Genomic DNA, 25,536 nt, shown 5'->3' on the forward strand with positions numbered 1-25,536 from the left:
TATCACTAGGAAGTCGACTGAGATGATTTGCAACATGATTCTCTACTCTGACTCGATCCTTGATCTCAATGTTGAATTCCTGCATAAGTAGAGCCCAGCAGAGTAGCCGAGGCTTAGACTGTGGCTTTTTAAACAAATACCGAACAGCTGTATGATCTATGAACGCTATAACTTTAGAGTTGATCAAATATGGCCTAAATTTATCCAAAGCAAACACAATGGCAAACAACTCTTTCTTAGTGGTTGTATAATTATACTGAGCAGCATCCAAAGTTTTTGATACATAAGCAATGACCTTAGAGACCTTTCCATCTCTTTGGCCAATTATTGCTCCAACAGCACCATTAAAAGCATCACAAGACAGTTCAAAAGCAAGTTCCCAATTAGGGGCAATCAGAATAGGAGGAGTAATCAGTCTATGTCTCAATTCATCAAAAGCATGATTACAATTATCATCAAAAACAAAGTCGACATCTTTCTTAAGAAGCTTTGACAAAAGCAAAGATATTTTGCTAAAATCTTTTATGAATCTACGGTAAAAACCAACATGCCCCAAAAAGGATCTTAAGTCCTTTAGTAAAGAAGGGTAGGGCAAGGAAGAAATAACCTCAACTTTTGCCTTGTCAACCTGAATACCATTCTTAGAAATCACATGTCCTAGCATGATGCCTTGAGTTACCATGAAATGACATTTCTCATAATTCAAAACAAGCTTCTTCTCAATGCATTGAGCTAAGATCTGATCAAGACTAGATAGGCAAGCATCAAATGACTCACTATAGACTGTAAAATCATCCATAAAAACATCCCTGCAATGCTCAAGAAAATCATAAAATATAGACATCATACAGCGTTAACAAGTACCAAGAGCATTACAAAGACCAAAAGACATCCTCCTATAAGCAATAGTACCGAACGGGCAGGTGAAAGTGGTCTTCTCTTGATCCTCAAGAGCTATAGGGGTTTGAAAGTATCCAGAGAACCCATCTAAGAAGCAGTAATGACTCTTTCCTACTAATCTCTCTAACATCTTATCAATAAAAGGTAACGGGAAATGGTCCTTCCTACTGGCTTCATTGAGCTTCCTATAATCAATGCATACCCACCACGAATTCTGAACCCTAGTGGGGATTAACTCATCATTGTCATTTTTAACTACAATCAACCCACTCTTCTTAGGTACTACCTGAACTGGACTAACCCACTCACTATTAGAAATAGGATATATGATCCCTACACTCAAAAGTTTGGTGACTTCTTTTCTCACAATATCTAGGATCAATGGGTTAAGATGCCTTTAGGGCTGTCTAACAGGTTTGGAGTCCTCAGTAAGTAGTATCCTATGGGTACAAATAGTTAGACTAATCCCAGGAATATCAGCTAATGTCCACCCAATCGCCTCCCTGTTTTTCCTAAGCACACAAAGCAACTTAGCCTCTTTATCAGCAGATAAAGCATTTGAAATAATCATAGGCAAGTGTTCATCATGCTCAAGAAATGCATATTTAAGATTAAAAGGCAGAGACTTCAGTTCAAGGGTCGGGGGTTGAGTACTAGAAGGGATTAACTTAGGGAGTTTAAGAGAACAAGGAGAACTCCCTTTTGTAGCCTCAACTAGGTAGCTCAAATTAAGCTCCTTTGAATCTACCTTTTGCTCATTGGCCTTCCCAAGTGTTGAGTCAACTTCAGGTTGACCTATAGCAGCAACAAACTTGGGGTTTTCATCCTTCACACCTGCATCACAACTAGAAACAAGATCTTGCAAGTATTTCAAAGCATGAGGAGAAATAATAGAGTGATTAGAAAGTGCAAGTGAATTGTTCTCATAATGCCCTTTATCCTCGGGTAAAGATTGCCTTAGTTGCTGATCAAAGACATGAGTAAGGGATCTGGATGGAATTGGCCTCTTTGTTGAGCCAACATCATCAGTTTCAACTACAATCTCAGATTCCATAAAAGTATCTGCACATTCAAGAAGCAAATCCTTTCCCAAACCAAGGTCACTTGCAAAAGCAAAGTCAGTATCACAGAGAGAAAAAGTATAAACCTGTGAAGTAGAGAGGGTACTGCTAATCTCAAAATCAGAATATATCATGTTGCTATCACAAAGTATCAGAAAGAGAGTATATAGAAGGAAAAGAGGAAAAATACTCATCATAAATAGACATGGTATCATTAAGTTCAGAAGAATCATGTTCAACAGGCATAGGTAAGTAGTTATCATCATGCAAATTCAATTCAAAATCATCCCTTGCCTCTTCAATGGCCAAATCAATAGCATTAACACCTAACAAAGATTAATCCTCATAGGGGTGTCTTATGGCTTCATACATGTTAAAACATATCTGATGATTCCCAACCTCCATGGTTATGGCACCTTCTTTCATATCAATAATGGTATTTGTTGTTTTAAGGAAGGGCCTGCCTACGATGAGAGTGGATTCACTGGCTAACTCATTAGACGCATCTAGGACATAGAAATCAGCTGGGAAAACGAGGTCTTTCACTTTAACCAAGATGTCCTCTAAGATACCATCAGGGTGCCTAATAGACCTATTAGCTAACCGTAACACAACACTAGTGGGTTTGACTGCTTTAATTCCTAGGGCGATGTAAACAGATTTAGGCATTACATTAATTGCGGCCGCTAAATCTAGCAATGCAGCGGCTATGTTCACTGGTCCAATAGTACAGGGAATGGTGTAGGCACCTAGATCTTGGCACTTTATGGGAAGTTGAGGCTTAAAGATAGCTAACACATTAGAGCTAAGTTGAACTCTTTCATTAGGCCTAAACTTTCTCTTATGAGTGCACAAATCCTTCATAAACTTGCAATATGCAGGCATGCTTTTAATCATGTTGAGAAAAGGCATATTTACTTCTAGCTTACTAAAGAATTCAATCATTTCTTTTTGGGTTTGATCATCATGTAGTTTCTTACCTCTAAAGTAAGCATTAGGAAAGGGAATGTCAGAAATCTTTACCTTTTTACCTTTTGGCGTTAATGCTCCTTGCATAGTTGATTCGCTTTTCTCATGTGTGGTTAGAGCTTTTTCATTGATCTCTTCCAAAAGTGGTTGACTTGCCACTTGAGATCCTGGCCCATCAGTAGACCTTACTACATCTTGAGTAATTTTAGCATTCTTGTTGACCAGTTCTTTCTTCTTGGCTATTTTGGAGTGCTTCAGCTTCATAGGAGTTAACGAAAGGCTATCACATTCAATTTCCTCATCAACTTCTTCGTCATCCTCATTAGAGAATTTGACCACCCTCCCACTTCTCATATTGATGGCATTAAGGGATTTGGGTTGATCACAGTATTTGATGGTAGTCCACCCCCATTCTTAGCTTGCAGTTCGCTCACAGTGTTGGAGACTTGAGTCAGGTGAGATGTCAAAGTGTTATTCTTCATTTCCAATGCCTCAAACCTTTTACACAGGTTTGTTAATTGCGCACTATCATTCACCTTATCACCCTGCATCTTTTGGAGAATCGAAGCAATAAAGGAGAATTGGCTGTCATTCAGGGCCTTATCTTCCCTTAATCGGTTATCCATATTATTAAGCTGAGTAGACATACTCTTCAGAAGTTGGTTGGTCTCATCACTCTTTAGTTGAGAGAGTGAATTATCCTAGAGCGAAATAACCATTCTTGAGGTGTCTTGAAACTGGTTAGAAGGAATACCAGATCCAACATTGTCTTGTAAAAATTGATTTTGTCCTCTAGCCTCATTATTCCTCCAACTAAATCTGGGGTTGTCTCTCCACCCCTCATTGTATGTGTTGGAATATGGGTCCTATTTCTGATTGTCAGTGCAACCTTGATACATTGCAGAAACTTCCTCAATTCTGGATGGGCAAACACTGCTAAGATGCATAAGGGCAGCACAGAATTCACAACTTGGGGCTACAGGGCTTGAGAAGTACCCATGGCATTACATTGTTTTGAGCCCCTATCATTTTCTAGCCTCTCCAGTCTTCTATCAATTTTTTCCATAAATAACTTCAATTCATCAGTAAAAGAAGAAGAAGCTACCTCCCTCATAAACTATTTGTCTCTAGTGCCATATTATTGATCATCTGTAGCAGTTTTCTTAAATAAGTCCTAGGCACCTTGTGGAGTGAGATCGAGTATCGACCCATTAGTAGCAACATTAATAGTTCTCTGATGAAGTGGCAAAAGACCCTCATAGAAATACTGAACCAAGTTAGATTTGGAAATCTGATGATTAGGGCAACGAGCCATCATAGTGAGAAACCTGGTCCAATATTCATGAAACGATTCTCCTTCATCTTGTTGTGCACCAAAAATATCTTTCTTAAGCTTAGAAGACCGGGAGGCAGGGAAGAACTTTTCAAGAAATGAAGTCTTGAGTTGCTCCCACGTAAGTGTAGTGTCGTGCTAAGGAAGTGTTCTTAACCATTCTTTACCTTTTCCTTCCATGGTGAAATGAAAGGTTCTCCTCAAAACTTCCTCGACATTAGCACCTTGGGGCTTCATGGTGGAGCACACCAGCATCATGGTCTCAATATGTCCATAGGGGTCATCTCCTAAAAGGCCAAAAAATTTAGGCAAAGCATTAATCAAATTACCTTTAATTTCAAAATTGGCATTAAAATTGTAAAAACCATGAGGATCAAAGTTCACAGTAGAGTTGTTTATTTCTCTAAGACTCCTTTGATCTTCACCATTATTCCTAGGCCCATTATTTTTCCCATGACCATTATTGTTCCCATTGCCCCTATTTCCATTTCCACTATTTTTACCATTACCCCCATTCTCAATACGATCAGCCATGTCTAAAATTTGGTTAGGTATACTAGGGATGTGCTGCTCTAAAAGAAGTTCCCTATCACTTTTTTGACCCTTTTTCTTATTTTTCCTTTTAAGTTGTTTCAAAGGTATGTCAAACTTAGGATCGTCAAGTAGGGTTTCTTTATCTCTAGTCATGCACAAAGAAATTCAAAACAGCAATGTGCGAAAACGAATGAAGATTAATGCAAAGATGCAAAATGCAATACAAGGTATGAAAAAATAAATCAATAAATAAAATAAAATAAATAAAATAAAATAAGGATTCTTTATATTTTTTATGATATGCAAATGCAACCTAAACTAGAGAAAAAAATTAAATTCAAAGAAAATATAAAGAGAAAAAAAAACTGACACTTAGTTTACTAAGGAACCAATTACTTGGCTCCCCGGCAATGGCGCCACTTGATTTGAACCTTTTTAGTCGCCTTGGGTTAAATAAAAAATAAAACCAAATTATGCAGTAAAGCACAACTTGGGTCGTGTCTCTTGAGGAGCCTTTTATTAATTCTTAAGTTAACTAAGTGACAAAGAATAAAAAGGGGGGTTGAAAAAGGATTTTTCAATTAATAAAACTAATTATGAAAATAAGAAATAAATCTAAACTATATTTTTTTTGGTATTTTTAATAAGGAAAGAATGAAAAATGCAAATTTGAATTTTAGAAAATCAGTAATGAGAATGCTTCTTGAAAACAGAATGTAGCTATCTTTGCTTAATAAGATATGGGGGTAAAATAATATACCAAGTTAAAAAAAACAACCCCAAACACGGTTTGGGTCAAGTAAACTCAACACTTAACTACCCTAAACGCTAGATAGTAATCAAGTTATTAAGCTACTTTTAAAAATCACTTGATGTGTAATTTAAATTGAGTTAATAAAACTTGTTTCCCTCTCAAAGAATGCTCACGGAGACACTTAATTGCAATACATCTCAATCATAAAATCTAACAACGGGCCAGATAAAATAATTTTAATGAATGCAAAGGAAATATATATAAATTCAAAGCCCAAGTAATATAACTCAAATTAAATTGTAAAAATCCAATTAACAGAAATTATAACGCATAATCTCAATCTCCAAATAAATAAGACTATTCCTAACACAGCAAAAATCTAATGAAGTTCAAAAGAAAATTAATTGGAAAACTAAATACTCCCCTAATTGAAGTTCCAAGCTCAAGCTACTCCTCTATCTCTAAGAAGCGGAAGGAAATTAACCTCTCATGGCTCTAAAAGAATCCATAATAACTTTGAACGAATGAGAATCCATGGAGGTTGGGGATGGAAGGATGAATATGGAAGATTATAAAGAATGCAGCGGCCACGTTCTTGACCGAAAAGAAGAGGTGAAGACTGGAGGTGAGGAATTGTAGTGTGCGGCGGCGTTGTCTATGGAACTGAATGAGTGGATTTGGAAGCTGTGTATGCGTGTGGTGCAATTGGTGTTGGCGGCGTGGTCTTGCGTGTGGCTATGAAGGATCTGAAGGCTTGTGAGTGCAAGTCGGTGGTGTCTCTGAGTGTGCGTCCTCATATATATATATATATATAGGGCAGTTGGCATGTCGTATGCGGCCTCCATATCTTGCAACTGATAGATTTAATATGTATCTAAATATCTTTCCAAAATCCGTGCTTCCCATCTCTTGCGTCTTTTTTCTTCTTTTTAAATTTTTTTCTTTGTTTTTGTTTTTGTTTTATGTTTATTTCCTTTTATGAGGCCTGCAAAAGATGAATTGAGATATTATCATAAAATCCAAAATCAATTATTTAAAAAGAGATAAAAATATGATAAGATCTCCTGTTAAATCTCTAATTTCATGCAATCAATGTTTGATTCAAAATACTCACAATTAATATAATTTATCCCATTTTAACTGATAAATATCTTAAAAAAGATATCAAATAGTATATTAAAATCAGGATTTATCAAACATACACTTCAAATACTTAATAAATTAAGTGTTTTTAGTTGAAATGATCATTGACAAATTTCAATAGCCTTTCATAGTCACCAAAATATGCAATAGAAGGAATTTTCTTAGTAAAATCAGATGTATATAGCTTTAGAATTTTGCTTTTGGAGATTGTGACTAGAAGAAAGAATAGTGGTCATTGTGATGACATGACTTCTACTTTAGTGGGACACGTAAGTATAGCTGATGAACAATTCAAGTTTTTTCTGTTTAGTGACAATCAATAACTATTTAAGGCATTCAATTATTTCAGATTTGGAACCGTTGGAGAGAGATATGGAGACTGTTGATCCATCATTAACAGGCGAAACATGCCCTGAACATGGAGTTCTAAAATGTACTCAGATTGGGCTTTTATGTGTGCAAAATATGCAACAGATAGGCCTACTATGTCAAAAATTGTCTCCATGTTGGATAATAACTCAACTCTTCCTCCTCCAAAGCAACCAGCATTTCTTTTCAAGAAAACTAATTGTGATGATTCAAATCCGTCAATCAGTGGAGTTAATTCAATAAATGAGACGAGTACTACTATGTTTGAAGTTCGTTGAAAACCATCACTCTCATGTTCGGTAATACTCTTATAATGCTATAATGTGTTTGTGAAGAGAATAACTAATTAGTGTAATGATACAATCTTCATCTATTTAAAACAGTGTGTGTGTGTGTGTTTGTGAATGATAATGATGCATATATGTTTTTAGGTGCCAGAGCAAGTAGCTTTGTTTAGGAAGTCATTTGCTGATCTTTCATACTGTATTACCTTTACTATTTGAACTGCTGGTGTGTGTGTCTGTGTAGGTGTGTGTGTCTGTGTGTGTCTGCGCGCGTAAACTACACATGATTAATTATAAATAGCTCGTTTACTATGAATTTAAAAGATACTACCTCCAATCCTAGTTATAAGAGCCAGTTGACTAATTTGAGGAGATTAAAGAAGTAAGTTAAGTTAGTTATTTATCCTAAATAGGTGTTATTTTTCCTAAAATATCCTTACTAATCAAGTGTATTGATTAAAACTATCATTATTAGAAGGACTACTTTGAAAAAAAAAAGTATAATTATGAGAGACAAAATGAATTGAGATCTTATATTTAAGACCAAAATAAAAGTAAAATAAAATCTTATATTAAGGACCAGAAGTAGTACAAAACTTTGTAGATTTTTTTTTTTTATGTTGGTTGGGGGTTTGTTTTATATACCGTCAACTTCCGAGAATTAAAACCTCCAGGATCAGTTAACTTATTGTTGAATACGTCGAAATCTTTGTTGTGCCTCGTTTTATTCCAAGAACAACGGTTAAATTTTGGAGCATCAAATAAATGTTCCAATTTCTGGACTAGTGACAAGTTCTATGAGGAATTACAGTTAGTTATGAAAATAAGAAAATATAAAAGAGATTAGATAAATGAGATATACTCTCATTCACTTGGATGTCCAAATTGTGTATTACACAACCCTCTATTTATAGGGTTTTAACCTCATCAAGAGTAAGATAAAATAAATGAAAAATTTATTCACATGAATGCACAATATGTTATGTAACATCCTACCCTATGCACCAATTAGGAGCAGATTAAATAACTAAGGCTAAAAGACTTGTGCTAAAAAGATGAAAATTTTAAAACTTTTTATCTATTTTTGTCTTGAAACTTATAACTTAAAGTTCTGAAAGTTTTGTACGATAAAATAATACCCGGATTCGTTCTACATTCAACCAATAACAATTTCTATTTCTCAGAGCTTACTTTTGAAAACTCTACTTGTCTATTCCGGCTCTCATATATCATGCTTTGTAAATTCTAATTCATTCATATCACAAATATATTATCAATATATGCATATATACACACACACACACTACTCCCTAGCTATGCTAAACTATCCCCAATCACTCCTCCTTATGGAGGTACATATAACCATATAAGTGAAATTTACATAACTTCATAAAAGGAAAAGTATAAACATCACCTATCACAAAAGAAAAGGGGAAACACAACACAAAATGTATACAAGATTAATTAATTAACTAAGCAGTAAGTTCTTCTCTCCTTCCACCTTAGCTGTGCTTCCACCAGCTTTTCTTTCCCCTTGGATGAACTGGACCCTATGGTTTAATAGAAATGAGGAGTGAGATTCAAAGAATCCCACTAGCAATAATCAAATTTCATATATTATGCATGCTATGAAACTGAGCATGCCAAACAAGTCATGGAAAACAACACCTTACAAAATAACTGAACTGAACTGAATAACTAATTGAGACATATTCGCTGTCATTTAACTGAATCTCGCATAAGTGTTGCACAAAACTAAATAACTGAGCAGCTGTATAACTAGTTAATTGAATTATATAATTGAGCAGCTGCCAACTAATTAATAATAAATGCCCATAAACTAGACAGCAAAAAAGCATGCACATGGCCATGGCAATAACTGGTAAGGCAATTTACATGTTCTCATGATTAACTACAGCATCACGGCACAACCAGGCATGCAACCAGTACAAAACATACAAAATAATAATTAAAACTACCTTCCGTCTACTCTCCTGTGCTGGTACCATGCCCCGAATTTCTTCTTGGTAAGCTAGGATGCCAATTAAATCCCAATAATAAAAGGGTGTGTGTGTGTGTGTACATACGTATAAGGTGAGTTAAAACTATGATTAATTTGTAAGTGACTAAATCTTTCTACAGCCCCCACTCAGATACACTCTCCTCTCTTAAGGTGGTTGATCATCTTGGGTAAAAATTCTATATGTTATCTTTATGTATCTGAGGGTCTCTAAAGCTTCCGTTTTTCCTTATTCATAGTTAGCCAAAACAAGGCAAGGAAAGAAAATCATAATTTGATTCCTATTCACCAAACACAATTCAAGCATATAGAGTAATGATTCATTAAAGGCAGCACTTTAAAATAAATTTCCAGAATCTTCTCACTTTACCCAATTATCTTTCTTAACAAAAGAGGCTGATTTTATATCCTTCGTATCTATAAACTCATACTATCAAGTACTCTCTATCAACTTTTAAACATTACCCTTTTATTTGCTTAGGTCACCGTTGAAATGTCCTTAGATAAAATTCATCTAACTAAGATATCCATTTACTCTAGACAGGAAAATATCACCATTTTTAACGCCTCTAACATGGCTTAGTATTCAAAATAATTATAAATTGTGACAAACAATAACAGCAACTTAAACCACCTCCTAACTTCAATTTCAAACTCATAAACCTTAAAATATTCCGATTCAAATATCCACAACCGTAATTCAGTACTTAAAAGCATAATCAGCAAAATTCACATCAATTTCATCAATTATATGGCCTCTTGACGGCAACAAGTGCTAGTCAATTCTCACTGCTCATTTCCTTAGTTTGAACATTAAATTTCTTTCACCATTAGTAAGACCCATAAAATTCCAGCAAGCCAAAATGTCTTTCGCTTCTAATACTTTCATTCTCATTAACCCACATTTAGAAGCAGCAAATCTCATACTTTATTATCGTGAATCACATGCTTAAACTTTTAGAAGTCCTCAAACAACAACTAAATCACTTTTAAATTTTCCCAATTCAATGCATCACAAAGAAGCTTTACGCATAATTAATTTATATTCATAAATTTCACAGCGGCACACATGTATGTCACTAAAGAGTGGAAGAAGAGCATAATTAGTTTCAATCCAACAACTGGATCAGCCGTTTGACAGCACCTTGAAGATATACACCTGATTTTTCAGCAGCAAATTTCAGCAAGCATTATTCACATGCTTATTCCTGTTCATGTATATACTTGTTTTGCCTATATAAGAAAATAAACCATACAGCACATATATCTTATATTCTCATTTAATCATCATGAAAAATTACTTAGCATTCAACAACATCATTCAAAAGCTTTAAAATATATTCTATTAATTTGCCATCGTAACTTTGCAAGCATTAAATAAAAGTTTTAAGCACTACTTGTATAGCCTCTTTAAATTTTCCCCTTTCAAATGTGGACAGCATTTTGCTGTCATTCGAATAGCCTTATGATGGTTTGGAACATTATTATAGCACCATTAAAACGTTCTAAGCTTTCAACTTTAATCCCAAACAGAGGCAATCATCTGAAATTATCATTATTATCCTCTTTATTAATTGTCTAAGCAAACTGAATTAGCACAATACTCCTGTTTTAATAATTACAAGGCACACACCTATATACTTATTTTAACTTCCCTTGTCACAGCTAAGATACAAAAATCAGATTCCAAGTAATTTTTCGTACAGCAACAGACCATAGGACATGCATATAGATATATATATATATATATATATATATATATATATATATAGATGTCTTAATTATTCAAGCTCCAATCACTCTCTCTCTCTCTCTCACACACACACAGAGTTCTCATTTGTACACTTCCTTGAATTCAAGCCAATGGCACATACACAGACAGCAACAATGACTGTACATTTTGCACGCGCGCGCACAGAGAGAGAGAGAGAGAGAGAGAGAGAGAGTTCTCATTCGTACACTTCCTTGAATTCAAGCCAATGGCACATACACAGACCGCAACAATGACAGTACATTTTGCTATATCTTCACCTTTCAAAATACTATATACAATATATATACATGTACGCACCAGTTCGGACAGTAGCGAGTTGCAATACAGACATGTATATCAATTCAAATTCACATGCAAATCTGAAAACGCATATAAGCCCAGATTTCAATGATCCAAAATTTCATTCGACATCAAGCATTGTAGAACCCGAGGCCACATAAATCAAAACAGCAAGCCTCATATTCGACTATCCCAAAACAGAGCAATTCCAAGCACATGCAGCACCGGTTATTAAATCTAATGCACCCTCTATTTTCAATCTTGAACCCCTAATCATTATTCAACCTAAATCAATAACCATTGATCGACACTCACTGCCCCCAAAATCCCATCGCCCACAAAAGAGGGATTGAAGATGGAAGAAGGCGCAAGAGGCTTACCTAGATTAGGGATCAAAAGCGTTTGTGGGTTCTCAGTAGTTTCCTCTTCCCTTCCGCTGAGCTCCCTTGTTCCTCCTCTCCCAAGCTCTCTCTCTCGTTCTCAATCTCTCAATCGGCCTCCCACTCTCTCTCAGACTCTCACTCTAGTACACTCCATCAAGCTTCTTGAATAAGATTCTTGTCCAAGGAGAAGGAAGACGAGTTGAAGAAGATCTGATACAAGAGAAGAGAAGAGGTGACTGAATGCTGTGAAAGAAGGCAGAGAACATGACACGAAGTTAAGGATTTAGGAGTAAGAGAGTCGATAGCATCGAGAGACACGGTATAATTGGGAAGAACTCATATCGAGCTCTCTTCGTAAAAGTTGCCTTATACACTGTAATTAATATAATATCTTATTTAATTTTTATTTTGATTCTAAATATAAGATCTCAATCTATTTTGTCTTTTATATTTATATATTTTTTTTTAAGATAGTCCTTTTAATAATAATAGTTCTAACTAATATATTTGATTAGTAAGGATATTTTAAAAAAGACAACATCTATTTATTACAAATAACTAACTTAATTTACTTCCTTAATCTCTTCAAATTAGTCAATTAGGTCTTATAATTAGGATTGACGGTAGTAATTATTTTTCTTGAATTTCTCCAAAAAAAAGCTTTTACTTTAGGAAATTAGATTTTAAATTATCTCCACCCTTTTATTCTTTCATAAACACATTTATTTTCTAAAATAATTATTTATAATTTTTTTCTTACTTATTCTGGGCCATTATATATTTTTAATAATTTTTTTTATTTTTCTATATTTTTACTCAAAAATAGGCTTTTATAGAATAATTATTTTTCTGAGGCCTATCAAATATCTTATAAATTTCTGCCTTCAAAATTTAGGATATTATAAGTAACACAAGAGTTATGGAATGAAAATTTCTAAAATCCATTAATTAAAGAGGCTATAGAGTACAGGATATGAAAGGTCAAGAATTAAGGGAGTTTATGGACATCCATATAATTTAATATTTATTATACTCCTCATTGGATGTCTATAAGCAAATATTATGCTTTGTTAAAACCTTACTAAAAAAAACTCAATGAAACAAAAACCTAGTGAAGGGAAAAAAAAATACCCAGTATATATTGAAATTGTTTCATTAAAAACCATACCAGGAAAACCTTGTAAAAAAGGAAAAGAGTACAATATGATCTTTACTCCCCCTTATGATAATACCAAGTTTATTCCCCTTGATGACAATATCAATTTTATCATTTCATCTCAATAGAATATACTAATTTCTCAACCCTATTGTTTGTAATGCTTTCAAGGGCATATCTTCCTTGCAGCAACCACACATGATAGATTATCAACATGAGAGAAATTTAAGTATATTCCTCATATCATCCGGATATATTAGTTTATCAATATACTTTCCAATTGCCTTATGCACTATGAAAATAACAAATGAAAAGTTATCTTGAAAATAATCACCATGATATATCTTTCATATACATAATTAATTTATTTTGAACTTGTATAATAATGTTGGAGAACTATTACATCAAATCTCAATTTCACTATCATTAATCACAACATGAAATATCAATATTATATATATATAGGACCTTTAGCCCATTAAATTTAATATATTTTTCAGACAAAATTACCATAACAAAAATCTGTCATCTCACAGTCATTAAAGTATTCAATAACTTCATCTATAAGTCAAGTAAAATGCAAAATTATTTTTTCCAATACATTTTTCTGAATTAAATATATATACTCATCATTTTAATCCACATAACATTTCATATATTGCATTATTTTCTTGGACATACTTCTAGCATTTTTGGGTCCTTCATATATTTTAATATAAATTTCACTAGTTAAATAGTCATATATATAGACTATAACAATATCTCATAGACGCATATTTCCTATTTATAGTAATGTACACAAAAATTATTTATCCACCACATACTAAATGCCTTATCATAATCTTCATTAAAACAAATGATCATATATCACATAATAACTTTGTATTTTATGTACTTGGATTGCAAGTGCAAGTCCTCAATTTTCACATTTTGAAATAACATTTTTATTGCATCTTTTTCTTTTATTTTTTCCTTTGGTCAAATTTCTATCTACATTGTATGATATATCTACATATAGGATCTTCATTTTAATCACATGATCTTATCGCTAAAAGTGTTGTCGACAACTTTATCTTTTTGGTTTTATTTTTTTTTTCTCGTGACATAACATATTGAGATTTCTTTATAACTCTTTAGGTACCTGAACCTCTTATAGGTTTTCCCCCCCCCCAATTAGTTATGTCTTGGCACCTTTCTAGAATGCATAACTCCTTAATATGACTTCTAAATTTCATGCTTCTTTTTATTTGATAAATTATATTGGAATCGATTAATCTCTCAAGCTCCTGGTATATTTCACTTTTATTTATACTAATTGGAGCATTTTAAGCTAGAATATGAGATTAGTAGTACTCATTAGGGCAGTAATAGCATCTTATAGATATTTTGTAATATGTTATGAATGTATTCTTTGATGAACTTCTGGTTCATACGACCATATATTTGAGGATCTATGCTTGATAATAATAATGCATTTTATATGTTTTTTTTTCAGCTACTCAATTTCTCTTTCTTATGTTGGGAAAACTTTGTCGAATGATAATCAATTAATCATGTAGTACAAGTTTTCTAAATCTATTTATTTCATTTAGAAACATCCTTTCATTTCATTTACAAACAAGAAGGGGATTCTTACCCAACATTATCCCAACTTTCTTTAAATATTCATATATGTGTATTGTAGTGGGCTAATAGTGATGATTGTTGCACATTTAAACTTCTAAGATATAAATATTTGGCTTTTGACCAAAAACCAATTTTATTGGGAGAATTTTGTTTGCTTGATTATACAAGTGCTGCAAAATATCAAATCAAATATGGAACACTTAACTAAAGATCATGTTCTCAAAAGTATTGATAAATAATTTTGCTAGATCATTTTGTTAAGCAGGCTTTTCAACTATTTTCTATTAAGTTTGTGATAATTATTGAAAGCTTGACAGATAAACTCACTAGCATGTTTAAGAGAATTTTCAAGATCTCATCACATATTCTGGAAATTTCATATAATCTTTTACATAAACAATCTTGCAAACTTCAGGTTGTAAACTAATAACAATATACATGTAACGATCTTATATATGCTGTCTATTAAATTTATTAAGTATTTGTATGGTTTACATGCTATCTAAATGGGCTCATATATCAGAATTTGATATATTTTTATAAATCTAGAGATCTATTCCAAATCACAACAAGTGATATTCTTATAATCAATTTTCTTTGAGAATAGGCCGCACATTGTATAACACGTTAACTATTCATGAAGAATCTTCTGGTTTTTCGATGGATATAATACGTTATCTTCAATAAATTACTGCATCATATATATGATCCAGACTGATCAAACAAATCATGCCAACAATAAATCTGACTGGATTAATAAACTCCTAGTTTACTGTATTATGTTTCTTAATTAGTAGTAAACTTTCAATTACATATGATTGATTTGAAATCTCTATATGACATCCATTTTTGGAAGATCAATTGTGCTTTGTGGCATTGTGAGCAAGTTATATGAAGTATATGAGCAGAATTTCTTCCAACATTAATTCACACTTGTATTACAATAATCTCTCCCTTACGTGTAAGTCATATAAATATACTTCACTTATTCAGGTATTTCAAAGACAGTGATCAACATATAGTAGGTCAATAACTTATATTTTATTTGAAAGCCCAAATAATTCCCAACTCATATAGTCATGGATTTCAATCCAATTAAGCTATCACCTTCAAATTTTTTTGGTGAATCAAAGTTCTAATGTAGATCTGTGATCATGATATTTTCATTATCAATTCTGTTTGCCCATAAAAAATATGTGTATTAATTCTTGAGGAACTATATCAATTTTATTATGTAAAGTTCTTCAAGAACTACCATATATTTTTTTGGACTCAAGAACTACCATATATTATTACATCACTATATAATTTCATTACTCATTATAATATACTTTCTTTTTTTCTTAATGCATATTCTAAGTATGTAATGCGTAAAATTTTTCATTATATTTTTCTGATATATTTTTTTTCTTAAACATTACTCCTCGTGTATATAGTAACATTACAAAATATATTTATTAAATTTATAAAAAAAATTTAAGAGAACTTCAACATATAAGAACTAAATTCAAAATACATAAACATTGTCCTACAATAATTTATGATGTTTATTAGGAGATAAAATGAAATGAAGAAAATTTGAGAAGGAGTATAAAGACAAATTTAAATATATCATTAACATTGTAATATATAGATTTGACTTGCAATATATATAAAATCTGCATATACTACAAAGTGATTTTGTAACCAATCAAAACTAACATAAATTATTCATTTTCTCATAACATTAAATAAATTTTCATTCTCTCAATTCAAATGTAACATAAATATATGATTTTTCTTTCTTTCAAATAAAACTAATTTAATTCCAATATATATTTCATATGTTTAAATTTGCAAATAAATTGACATAATATATTAAAATTTCAAAATTACCAATAATTAACTTTCGATCTATTTGATTTCACATCACTTATGGAGACTATCACAATACCAAATACATATAAAAATTTGTTTCTATAAATGAATCATAATAAATTTAAAGACTATCAAAAATTAAAAAATGTATAGCTTTCTAAGCTTATGGTTATATTTTTTTTGGCTTTATAATAACTTTGGGAATTTTTTTTCCACAATTAATTACCTGGTTAAAATATACATTTGGTCCTTTAACTTTGTACAATATTTCAATTGGGTCTGTTAACTTTAAAAAGTATACTTTTAGAGTGTGTTTGGTTGGAGGGGAGGGGAGGGGAGGGGAAATGAGCCCCTCCCCTCATTTGGTTAAAAATTTTGGAGGGGAGGGGAGCTAAAATGTCCCCTCCCCTCCCCTCCCCCATTTTGGCTCCCCTCCAAATTGGGGGTTTTTGGAGGGGAGCCAAAATTTTGGACCATTATGCCCTTATGGTTTTTTTAATATTCCACTTCTACCCATAAAATATATTATTATAATATTTATTTCAAATAAAAAAATATTATCCTAAGTAAAAAAATAAAAAATATATACATTATTATAATTAAAAATATATTATAAAAATTATTTAAAAATAAAAATTATTTAAATAAAAAATTATAATATATAAAATTAATTGTTTTTTATAAATATATTATTTATTAAATATATTTTAAAGCTGGAAAAAAAGATAGCCTAAAGAAAATAAAATTTCATTTTTCTTAGAGCATATAAAATTTGTTAATTTGATTATTTTAAATATATTATTATATTAATTAGAATAAAAAATTACTATACCAATTTTTTAATACACATATTAACATGATAAGACTGAATTTTTATTAAATTATATAATTTAAATTAAGATGTAAATTAATTTATATAATATATCAATAAAAAACATAAACTAATATGTAAGGGTAAAATGGTAAATTGATTATTACTATCCCTCCCCTCCCCTCCTTGAACCAAACAAGGGATCATTAAATATCCTCCCCTCTCCTTTTTTTAATCAAACCAAACAAGGTGAGGATAAAACCTCCCCTCCCCTCCCCTAGCCCTCCCTCCCCTCCCTCCCTTTCCCTCCCCTCAAACCAAAGAGGCCCTTACTGCTTTAACTATAAATTTTTTTTTTAAAAAATGATGAGATTAAGATCGTAAATGTTGATAAAATATTCTCAAATGCTAACATACTAATTTTAATTTTTAAAACATCCATGATTGTTACAAAAAAAATCATTGAAGCACAATGATTTCAGGGTTAAAAGACCAAATGTATTCTTTTTAAAGTTAATTAACTAAATTGAAACCTTCTACAAAATTAAAGGACCAAATATATATTTAGTTTTTTTCATAACATTCCATGGTCTTTTTGCCTTCATAACCATTTTTAATATTTACTTTCAATACATTGGTACATGTTTATCGACATGACTTCTGGCCACATTGCAATATTTGTGACTATAGAAATATTATTGTTTCAACAATTATGTTTCAATATCCAAGACAAAATATTATTATCTTTCAATTATCAATTCCACCAATACAAAATGATCATATTCATTATCAATTTCCCCAACTATACAAATATTACAGCAAAGTAAATAAATAAATATACATGTTATATATATAAATGCACATACAAACGTTTTAAACTAAGACAAAAAGTGCTGTAATGAAATGAATTAAATAAATATAAACTCATAATCAAATAAAAATAATATAAAGGTAAATAAATTATATAAACAACATAAATAAATAAAACTAAACCCAATAAAAGAAATGAAAAATATAAACGGCATAAACTATACATATACACACACACATATATATATTTAAACTACATGTATTATATTAATTATAAAATAACATAAATAATGAATTAGTACCGTGAATTACCAAATGGAGAATGATAAATGCAAAAATAAAATAAAATGAAAAAAATAAAATATTTCACAATAAAACAATAATAAAAGGATATAAAATTACAACAGAATAAAATTCTAATATAAAATAAAACAGCCAAAAATAAATAACACATAACAACATAGAAAATTAAAATTGCAAATAATAATTAGGTAAAGAAATAATTGGATACATGAAAAGTAATATAAAATATTATTATATACCACAAGAACATGTTAATTTATAAAAAAGTTATACTTTAAATTCTTAGAGCGAACTTGTGCTGATAACATATTATAAAAATAAGAAAATATAAAGGAAATTAGAAAAATGAGCAAGACAGGAGAGAATTGTAGAGAAAGAGAGGTGTATTCTTATTTACTTAGGTGTCCAAATTGTGTATTACATAACCTTTTATTTAGGGTTAAGGTGCGGATTTAACAACCATGTTTTACAAAAAGGACAACTGACACCATTTACTTTTGAAGGGTGCTAAAGTAGACACAAACATTAAAAAAGAGCGCTTTTTCACCACAGCCGTTGAAAGGCTTAACGTTGACGGTTACAAGGATGGGGGTGAGAAAATTTTGACCTAAAATGATGAAGTGGCAGGGAGTAAATAGTGACGTGGCAGAAAGAAAATGGTGATGTGGCTGAGACCTAAAAATTAGATTAACTGTGAGGTGCGAAATCAGACATTAAGAGTAGGAGGCAAAGCGTTGATGGGGTAAGGAGAGAACGAGAAAGCTGAGAATTGAGATTCTTGTAGCGTTCTGAATTGGGAAACTGAAAACATGAGAAATTGAGATAGAGGGTTAGCAAGTGTGGTCCATCGAAGAGTATGTGATCGAAGATTGTTGAAGGATTACGGACGAGGGAACAGCAGATTCTTCACAGGTAAGCATCGATTTAGAAAAAAAGTTGTTGTATTTTAAGTTGAATAGTGAAATAGCGTCGAAGCCCTTAATAAATTTGGGGATTTACTTGTTGCAGTGCGAATGGCGACAAACAAGGGTGATAATGTTCCTGTCGAACCGGGCAATGTTGACGCAAATGGAGGAGACGACACGGAGGCCAAGAAGTACGAGACATTGGAAGAGAAGTGTAACATCCAGACTTTTATGCCTACAAGTTCAAAAAATAGCCTAAATTAAATAGGTTACCAGACTCCTGTGAGCAGAAGTCCCAAAGATGAGAAAGGAAGTTAAAGCAGTTTTAGGGACTAAACTGCAAAGTAAAAGTTTTCAGGGGCTCGAGTATAATTAAGGTTAGAGGCTCTAGTAAAGTCTCGAAGGCCCAAAAAGAGAAAAGAGGCTAGATACAGGCCAATGGGTAAGTTAGAAACCTCAAAGAGATAGTTCTATGAGGTTAGGCTTAAGCAGGGGTAAAACCGTAAATTCAAAAAGTTATGACCAGCAAGGGCAAAAATGGAAGAGTGTACAGAAAATTCCAAGAAAATCCCAAAAAATGGGAAATAATATTCTAAGACTCTTCTATGAAGAGAAAAGATGAAAATACCCCTGAGGCAGCTTAAATGGAATTTATGAGGTTGTGACCGGTAAAAAGTATACCGTTTGAGGTAATTATTTGAAATAGCAAGAGACCTCAAAAGTGTATACAAAAATGAGGTTAAAGGGTTGAAAGGTTGTACTAATTTATAAAATTAGTCCCGCAACCAAAAGGCCAGTAGAGTGGCTTTAAGAAATTAAAGAGCTGGTTTTGCCGATAAAAGGGTATTTTAGTAAATGAATTTTATGCAAGGCTTAAAGGAAGTGTTATGGGCTAAGAAAATTCATAGGTACTCTCTAAAATTAAAGAGAATTTATGGATCTGACAGAAAATAATTACAGAGGCCAGAGCACTGTAATTAGAGAAAAGAAGTTAAACCCGGAGTAAAAGTGCACCGATTAAGTATTAATCAGAGTCTTGCACTTTACTTGGGCCACAAGTCGCCACTTGTCAAGCCTTTAATGGATGGTAATTAAAGCTTTCCAAGTGTCAAGCTACCAATGGAGAGGATCTTGACTTTGAAATTTAATTACATTATGATTTAAGTTAATTAAGAGAGAGGATTAAGATTAAGTAGGCTAATGACACTTGGCATAACATTAATGATGGTTGGTGGGATATTTTGTACACATTAATGAGCTCATCTCTCCCCTAAATCAGATGGGAATTTCGTGCAAGGCATGAAGAGAGGGAAAAAGAGAGAGTTTTGAGGGAAAACCAAGAGAAAGGCATCAACTTTGGTCATACAATCAAGGTTCAAGGTGAGTTCTTGGCTCTAGATGTGTTCTTGCCTTGGTTTCTTTCTCTTTTATGGTTGAAAATATGTCTTCTCTCCCTTTTGATGGCTGGTCGAAATGGTTGATGAGTGGGGAAGGGAGTTTGGTTGTTAGATCTTGCTAGAACACCTCAAAGTATGGTAGATCCAAGTGGATCTATGTGAAAATTGGAAGAATTACGTGCTGATTTGATGGCTTTTTCGAATTATTTACTGTTCATATCTGGTTTTGAAATTTTGCATGCTTAAAGTACACTCTATGAGCTTTAAATCCATGGGTAGAACACTTCATTTGGATATGTGTACGATTTATGGTGATTTTTCAAAGTTAGGGTTTGAAATCTGGAAACAGTGTTAAGCTTTTGGGAGATTGTCGAGTTCCGTACAATTCTGGTACTGTTATGAGTAGAATTGGTTCCTGAAACTATTTTTCCTTTAAATTTAACTTAATAATATTTCAGTGAGACTTGGAATCACTCAATTTGGAGTTTTATAGATTTAATTATGAATTTTCAAAGTTGAGCAAAAATTCTGGAGATTCTGCGTGAACAGTACCCGCGAACCAAAATTTCCAGATTTGATCTTCTTGAATCTAAAGCCATCTAAAGTGGTCCTAATTGATAGGAAATAGATCATAAGGATGTAAAATGATAAGATTTATATTAGAAAAGTTAGAAAGAAAACCCTAAGACTAAGAGAAAGGGGTTGAGGTTCAAGAAAGCTAGTCTTGAACTTTATGTAATCTAATGGTCCTAATGGATTGTGTCATCATTATGGTTATGTTTAGGACCTTTGAAACATCCAAGAGGATGTTTAGTGATGTTGGCCGAATGCCCACATGGTTGGAAAGTCAAGGGAGTCAAAGGAAAAGTAAGAGGAAAGCTTGAGGTGCAAGGTAGTGAACTTACCCTTTATGTGCTTGACATGGTATGCTTATGTGTTGGTTTGTATTTGTTGTTTGAATGATGTTGTGACGTGATGATTGTTGCTGGAAATGCTGTTTTTAATATGTTCCCATGGCCATGCATTTTTATACCAAGCATAAAGCATGATGGCATGTCACTAATTAACTTAAATTTATGAAAAACTACATACCATACACTAGCATCCATCTTGTGCATGTATGTGGTAGTGTTTGCTACTGAGATTCCCCCAAATCTCACCCCCTCCCTAACCAACCATTTAGGTCAAATCAATGATGGGCACTAAGGGCATGAGAAGCAAGGAGAAGAAGTGGAGAATTATTAATGCTAATGATTGATGTTATTATTCAATGTATAATTCTCCTATGTTGTAAGTTATGTTATGAATGCCATCAATTCAATGTATGAGCTTAGGATGTTTATGGCATGAATGAAAGTATATGAGCATGAATGGGAAAAAGTAAGCCCATGTTAGGTATGCCAAAGAAATAAAAAGAATTAAAGTAAAGGGATATTAAGGGATAAAACGTAGGTCCTGAAGCAGTTAATTTCAAGCTTCAGTTCGACCTACCATATGAATGAGTTAAGCTACGGAATTTGGTACACTTATAGTGCACATCCCAAGCTTTAAAATGAGTGGTAAATCACATCATTTGGATGTGTATACAAAGAGATATGAGTTTTCAAAGTTAAGGCACAGAATCTGGAGAGTCCAGATTTTACCAAACAAATAGTAATTTTAATCCAATAAACTGTACGTTTTCAGTGAGGATGAGTTCAGTTGAATATTTTTCCCTTAAAGAGCATTGAAATAGCTTTCCGTAGAATTTTGGAACACCTCCATACGATTTTTCTAGAATTAGTTATGATTTTTCAAAGTTGGACCAGTAATCTGAAAACTGGACAGTGAACAGTAATTTTCTGAAAATTAACGTCCAAATTGAAATTTTTAAGCTTAAGACCATCCAAAGTGGTCTGGAATGGTTCTAAATGAATGCTAAGATATTATATAAGTAAGGTGTGACAAGAAGCATGTGAGGCTACTTAAAAAGGTGAGTCAAATGTTTGATTTGGAAAAACGAAGTGTGCAAAGGACGAAGGAAAAATTGAGTGAGGGGCATGGAAGCATAGGTGAGTGGGTAAGAAGAAGTAGGGAAAATGAGAGATGGGTTTGGGTCAATCAAGATGAGAGAGAGGTAGGGGGCAATAAAAATGACGAAGAGGAACAGGGCAATGAAAATGACAGAGATCCAGAACAAGAGGTGATTGAGTGTGTAGATGTAGATGGTTTAGAAGAGATAGATGATGATGGAATTGAAGATTTACCTGAACATTGGGAGGAAGGGGGAGATAGTGAGGATGACATTGTTAAAGAAATTGACAAAGGGAAAAGAGTATTGGTTATAGATGAGGATGAGGATAAAAGTAAGGAAGGGGGAGATAGTGAGGATGAAGAAGGTTCTGATAGTGAGGATTCGAATTATGTTGGAAATAGTGCCAGCTCTGACACTGAGGAGAGTTTGGTGGATGATTTTGAAGTATCTGAAAATAGTGAAGGGGAAGATGAGGATATGGGCCTTAATGAAGATTGTGAGCCTCCAAATGAAAGAGTTGGGCTTAGCGTGTTGGAGGGCTTGGGAGACCGGCCTTTCTTTATGTTAGGCATGACTTTCTTAGACCTAAATGAGCTCAGGAGCGCCATAGATAGCTATGCTATTTCGAAAGGGGTGAATATCAAAATTATTAGAAGTGAGAAAAGGTTATTAAAGGCAATATGTGAAGAAGGCTGCCCATTCACCTTATATGCATCAAGAGATGGGAATAATGTGGGCTACAAGGTGAAGACATTGTGCAATGAGCACAGGTGTGGTAGGGTTTTCAAGAACCCTAGGGCAAGTGTGAAGTGGCTAGCCGAACACTTCAAGGAGAAAATACAGGAGAGACCTAATTACAGCATCTGTGAAATGAAGAATGATGTTGAGTGTGAGTTCAAGGTCCACGTGAGCTTACATAAGTGCAAGAGGGCAAAGAGGAGAATAGTACAACACATGGATGGGAGCTTCGTAGATGAATTCTCCAAGTTAGAAGCTTACTGCAATGAACTGAAAGTGTCAAATCCTGGGTCAGATATTAGTGTGGAGATAAGTAACGAGGCTTTGGAACAAGGGAGAAGAGTTTTTAGAAGAATGTATTTGTGTTTTAATGCAGCAAAGGTATGATGTTTAGATTTCTGTCACATATGGTATAATCTGTTAATTTGTTGTTTTATATTTCAATTTGTCCTAACGAGTCAAAATTGTTGGTTTAGGTTGGTTGGAAAGTTGGGTGTAGACCATTGATTGGAGTTGATGGAACATTTCTAAATTGTAAAGCTAGAGGGATTCTGTTAACTACTGTTAGTTTAGATGCTAACGACTCATTGTACCCGTTAGCATTTGCTTTGGTTGATAAAGAGAATGGTGTGAATTGGAGTTGGTTCATTCAGTGGCTTAGGATATCACTTAATCTTCACAATGGTGGCAAAGTAACTTTCATGTCAGACATGCAGAAGGTATGATTAGTTACCTTTGCTGATTTACATATGACTTATGTGGTTTTAATGAGAACATTTAATTGACTAGTTCTATACATGTAGGGATTACAGCATGCTGTGACAGAGATACTTCCAGAGGCCGAGCATAGACTTTGTACAAGGCATATTTATGCTAATTGGAGCAAAAGGTGGAGAGGGAATGAGATGAAGAAAAAATTTTTCTCTTGTGCTTGGAGTACGTTTGAAGAACAATTCAAAGACAATCTCAAAGCACTTGGAGCACTTAATAAAGAGGCAGCTGAAGCAATGGTGTCATACCCTACATCTGTTTGGGTAAGAGCTTCTTTCAGTAATAGATGCTTGTCTTGGGTTCTAGACAACAATATGAGTGAGAGATTAAATGCTTGGATTGATGAATATCGATATCTACCTGTTATTAGAATGTTTGATGGGATAAGGGTTAAGATGATGGAAAAATGGGCTGGGAGTGAGCAAAATGTGAGGAATTGGAAAGGCAACTATAGTCCAAAATGTCTAGACTTATTTGAAGCAAATAGGTTGTTGTCCTCTACATGTAGAGTTTTTTTCAATGGGGATGAGGGATTTGAGGTGACTGAGGGACAAGATAGGCACACAGTATGTCTCACTAGGAAAACGTGCATGTGCAGGGCATGGGATTTAACTGGAATCCCATGCCAACATGCTATTCGTGCTATGTATCACTATAAATTGGAGCCCCTCACCCATATTTCATGCTATTACCACAAGGACACCTACATTGCTAGCTATAGGACAAAGTTTGCACCTGTGAGGGGCAAACAATTCTGGGATACAGAACAGTTTATCCCTATGCTACCACCACCTGAGTGCACATTGCCTGGCTGACCAAGGAAAAAAAGAATCAGGACAGAAGAAGTAGCAAGAAGGACAAATGTTGCCTCTAGGAAAGCTACTCAAGCTACCTCAAGTAAAGCTGGCATGAGCAATGGTTCAGAAACACCACTTGTTGAAAGAGTAAGTAAACGGGGACAAGTAAACAAATGTGGCTTCTGCAGGAAAGTTGGGCATAATAGAAGCACTTGCACAGAGGTAACTTGTGCCAATTTCTTTATATTCATTTATTACAATAACTATAAACTAACTTTTCATTTCTTTCTAGGAACCTCCCTCAAATAAGCCTCGACCTGGTAGAAGGAGGAAAACAACCAACCAAGGCACAACGCAGCAACCATCCAATCCCACTTCACCTTCACAGCAACTACATAGTCCACCTACACAGCAACCACCCCCTCCAGCTTCACAGCAACCACCTAATTCCACTTTACCCTCCCAACAGTCGACAAATCATCCTCCATCGACACAACAACCACCTAAACCTTCCAAACACATAGCAAGAAAGAGGGTTGTCTACAAGC

The 25,536-nt window shown here is 33.4% G+C and overlaps 2 protein-coding genes and 1 long non-coding RNA gene across 3 annotated transcripts; 1 reads left to right on the forward strand and 2 right to left on the reverse strand.

The window, feature by feature from the left end:
* Window positions 1-2,297: 2,297 nt before the first annotated feature.
* On the reverse strand, window positions 2,298-3,284 carry LOC114741683 (uncharacterized). Its single transcript, XM_028929940.1, has one exon. It carries the CDS (start codon window positions 3,282-3,284, stop codon window positions 2,298-2,300), a length of 987 nt encoding a protein of 328 aa, XP_028785773.1.
* Window positions 3,285-8,579: 5,295 nt separating this feature from the next.
* On the reverse strand, window positions 8,580-12,092 carry LOC114741687 (uncharacterized). Its single transcript, XR_003739800.1, has 2 exons — window positions 11,801-12,092; window positions 8,580-8,897 (listed from the first exon to the last, which is right to left on the reverse strand). It is a non-coding gene; the product is annotated as an uncharacterized LOC114741687 (long non-coding RNA).
* Window positions 12,093-22,649: 10,557 nt separating this feature from the next.
* Window positions 22,650-25,006, forward strand: LOC114741684 (uncharacterized). Its single transcript, XM_028929941.1, has 3 exons — window positions 22,650-23,801; window positions 23,897-24,139; window positions 24,224-25,006. The coding sequence occupies exons 1-3, from the start codon at window positions 22,650-22,652 to the stop codon at window positions 25,004-25,006; spliced, it is 2,178 nt and encodes a 725-aa protein (XP_028785774.1).
* The last annotated feature ends 530 nt before the right edge of the window (window positions 25,007-25,536 follow it).

This window comes from Neltuma alba, unplaced genomic scaffold (genome assembly GCF_004799145.2).
Source record: "Neltuma alba isolate B1F8T4 unplaced genomic scaffold, ASM479914v2 tig00003462_pilon, whole genome shotgun sequence".
Classification (NCBI taxonomy): domain Eukaryota; kingdom Viridiplantae; phylum Streptophyta; class Magnoliopsida; order Fabales; family Fabaceae; genus Neltuma; species Neltuma alba.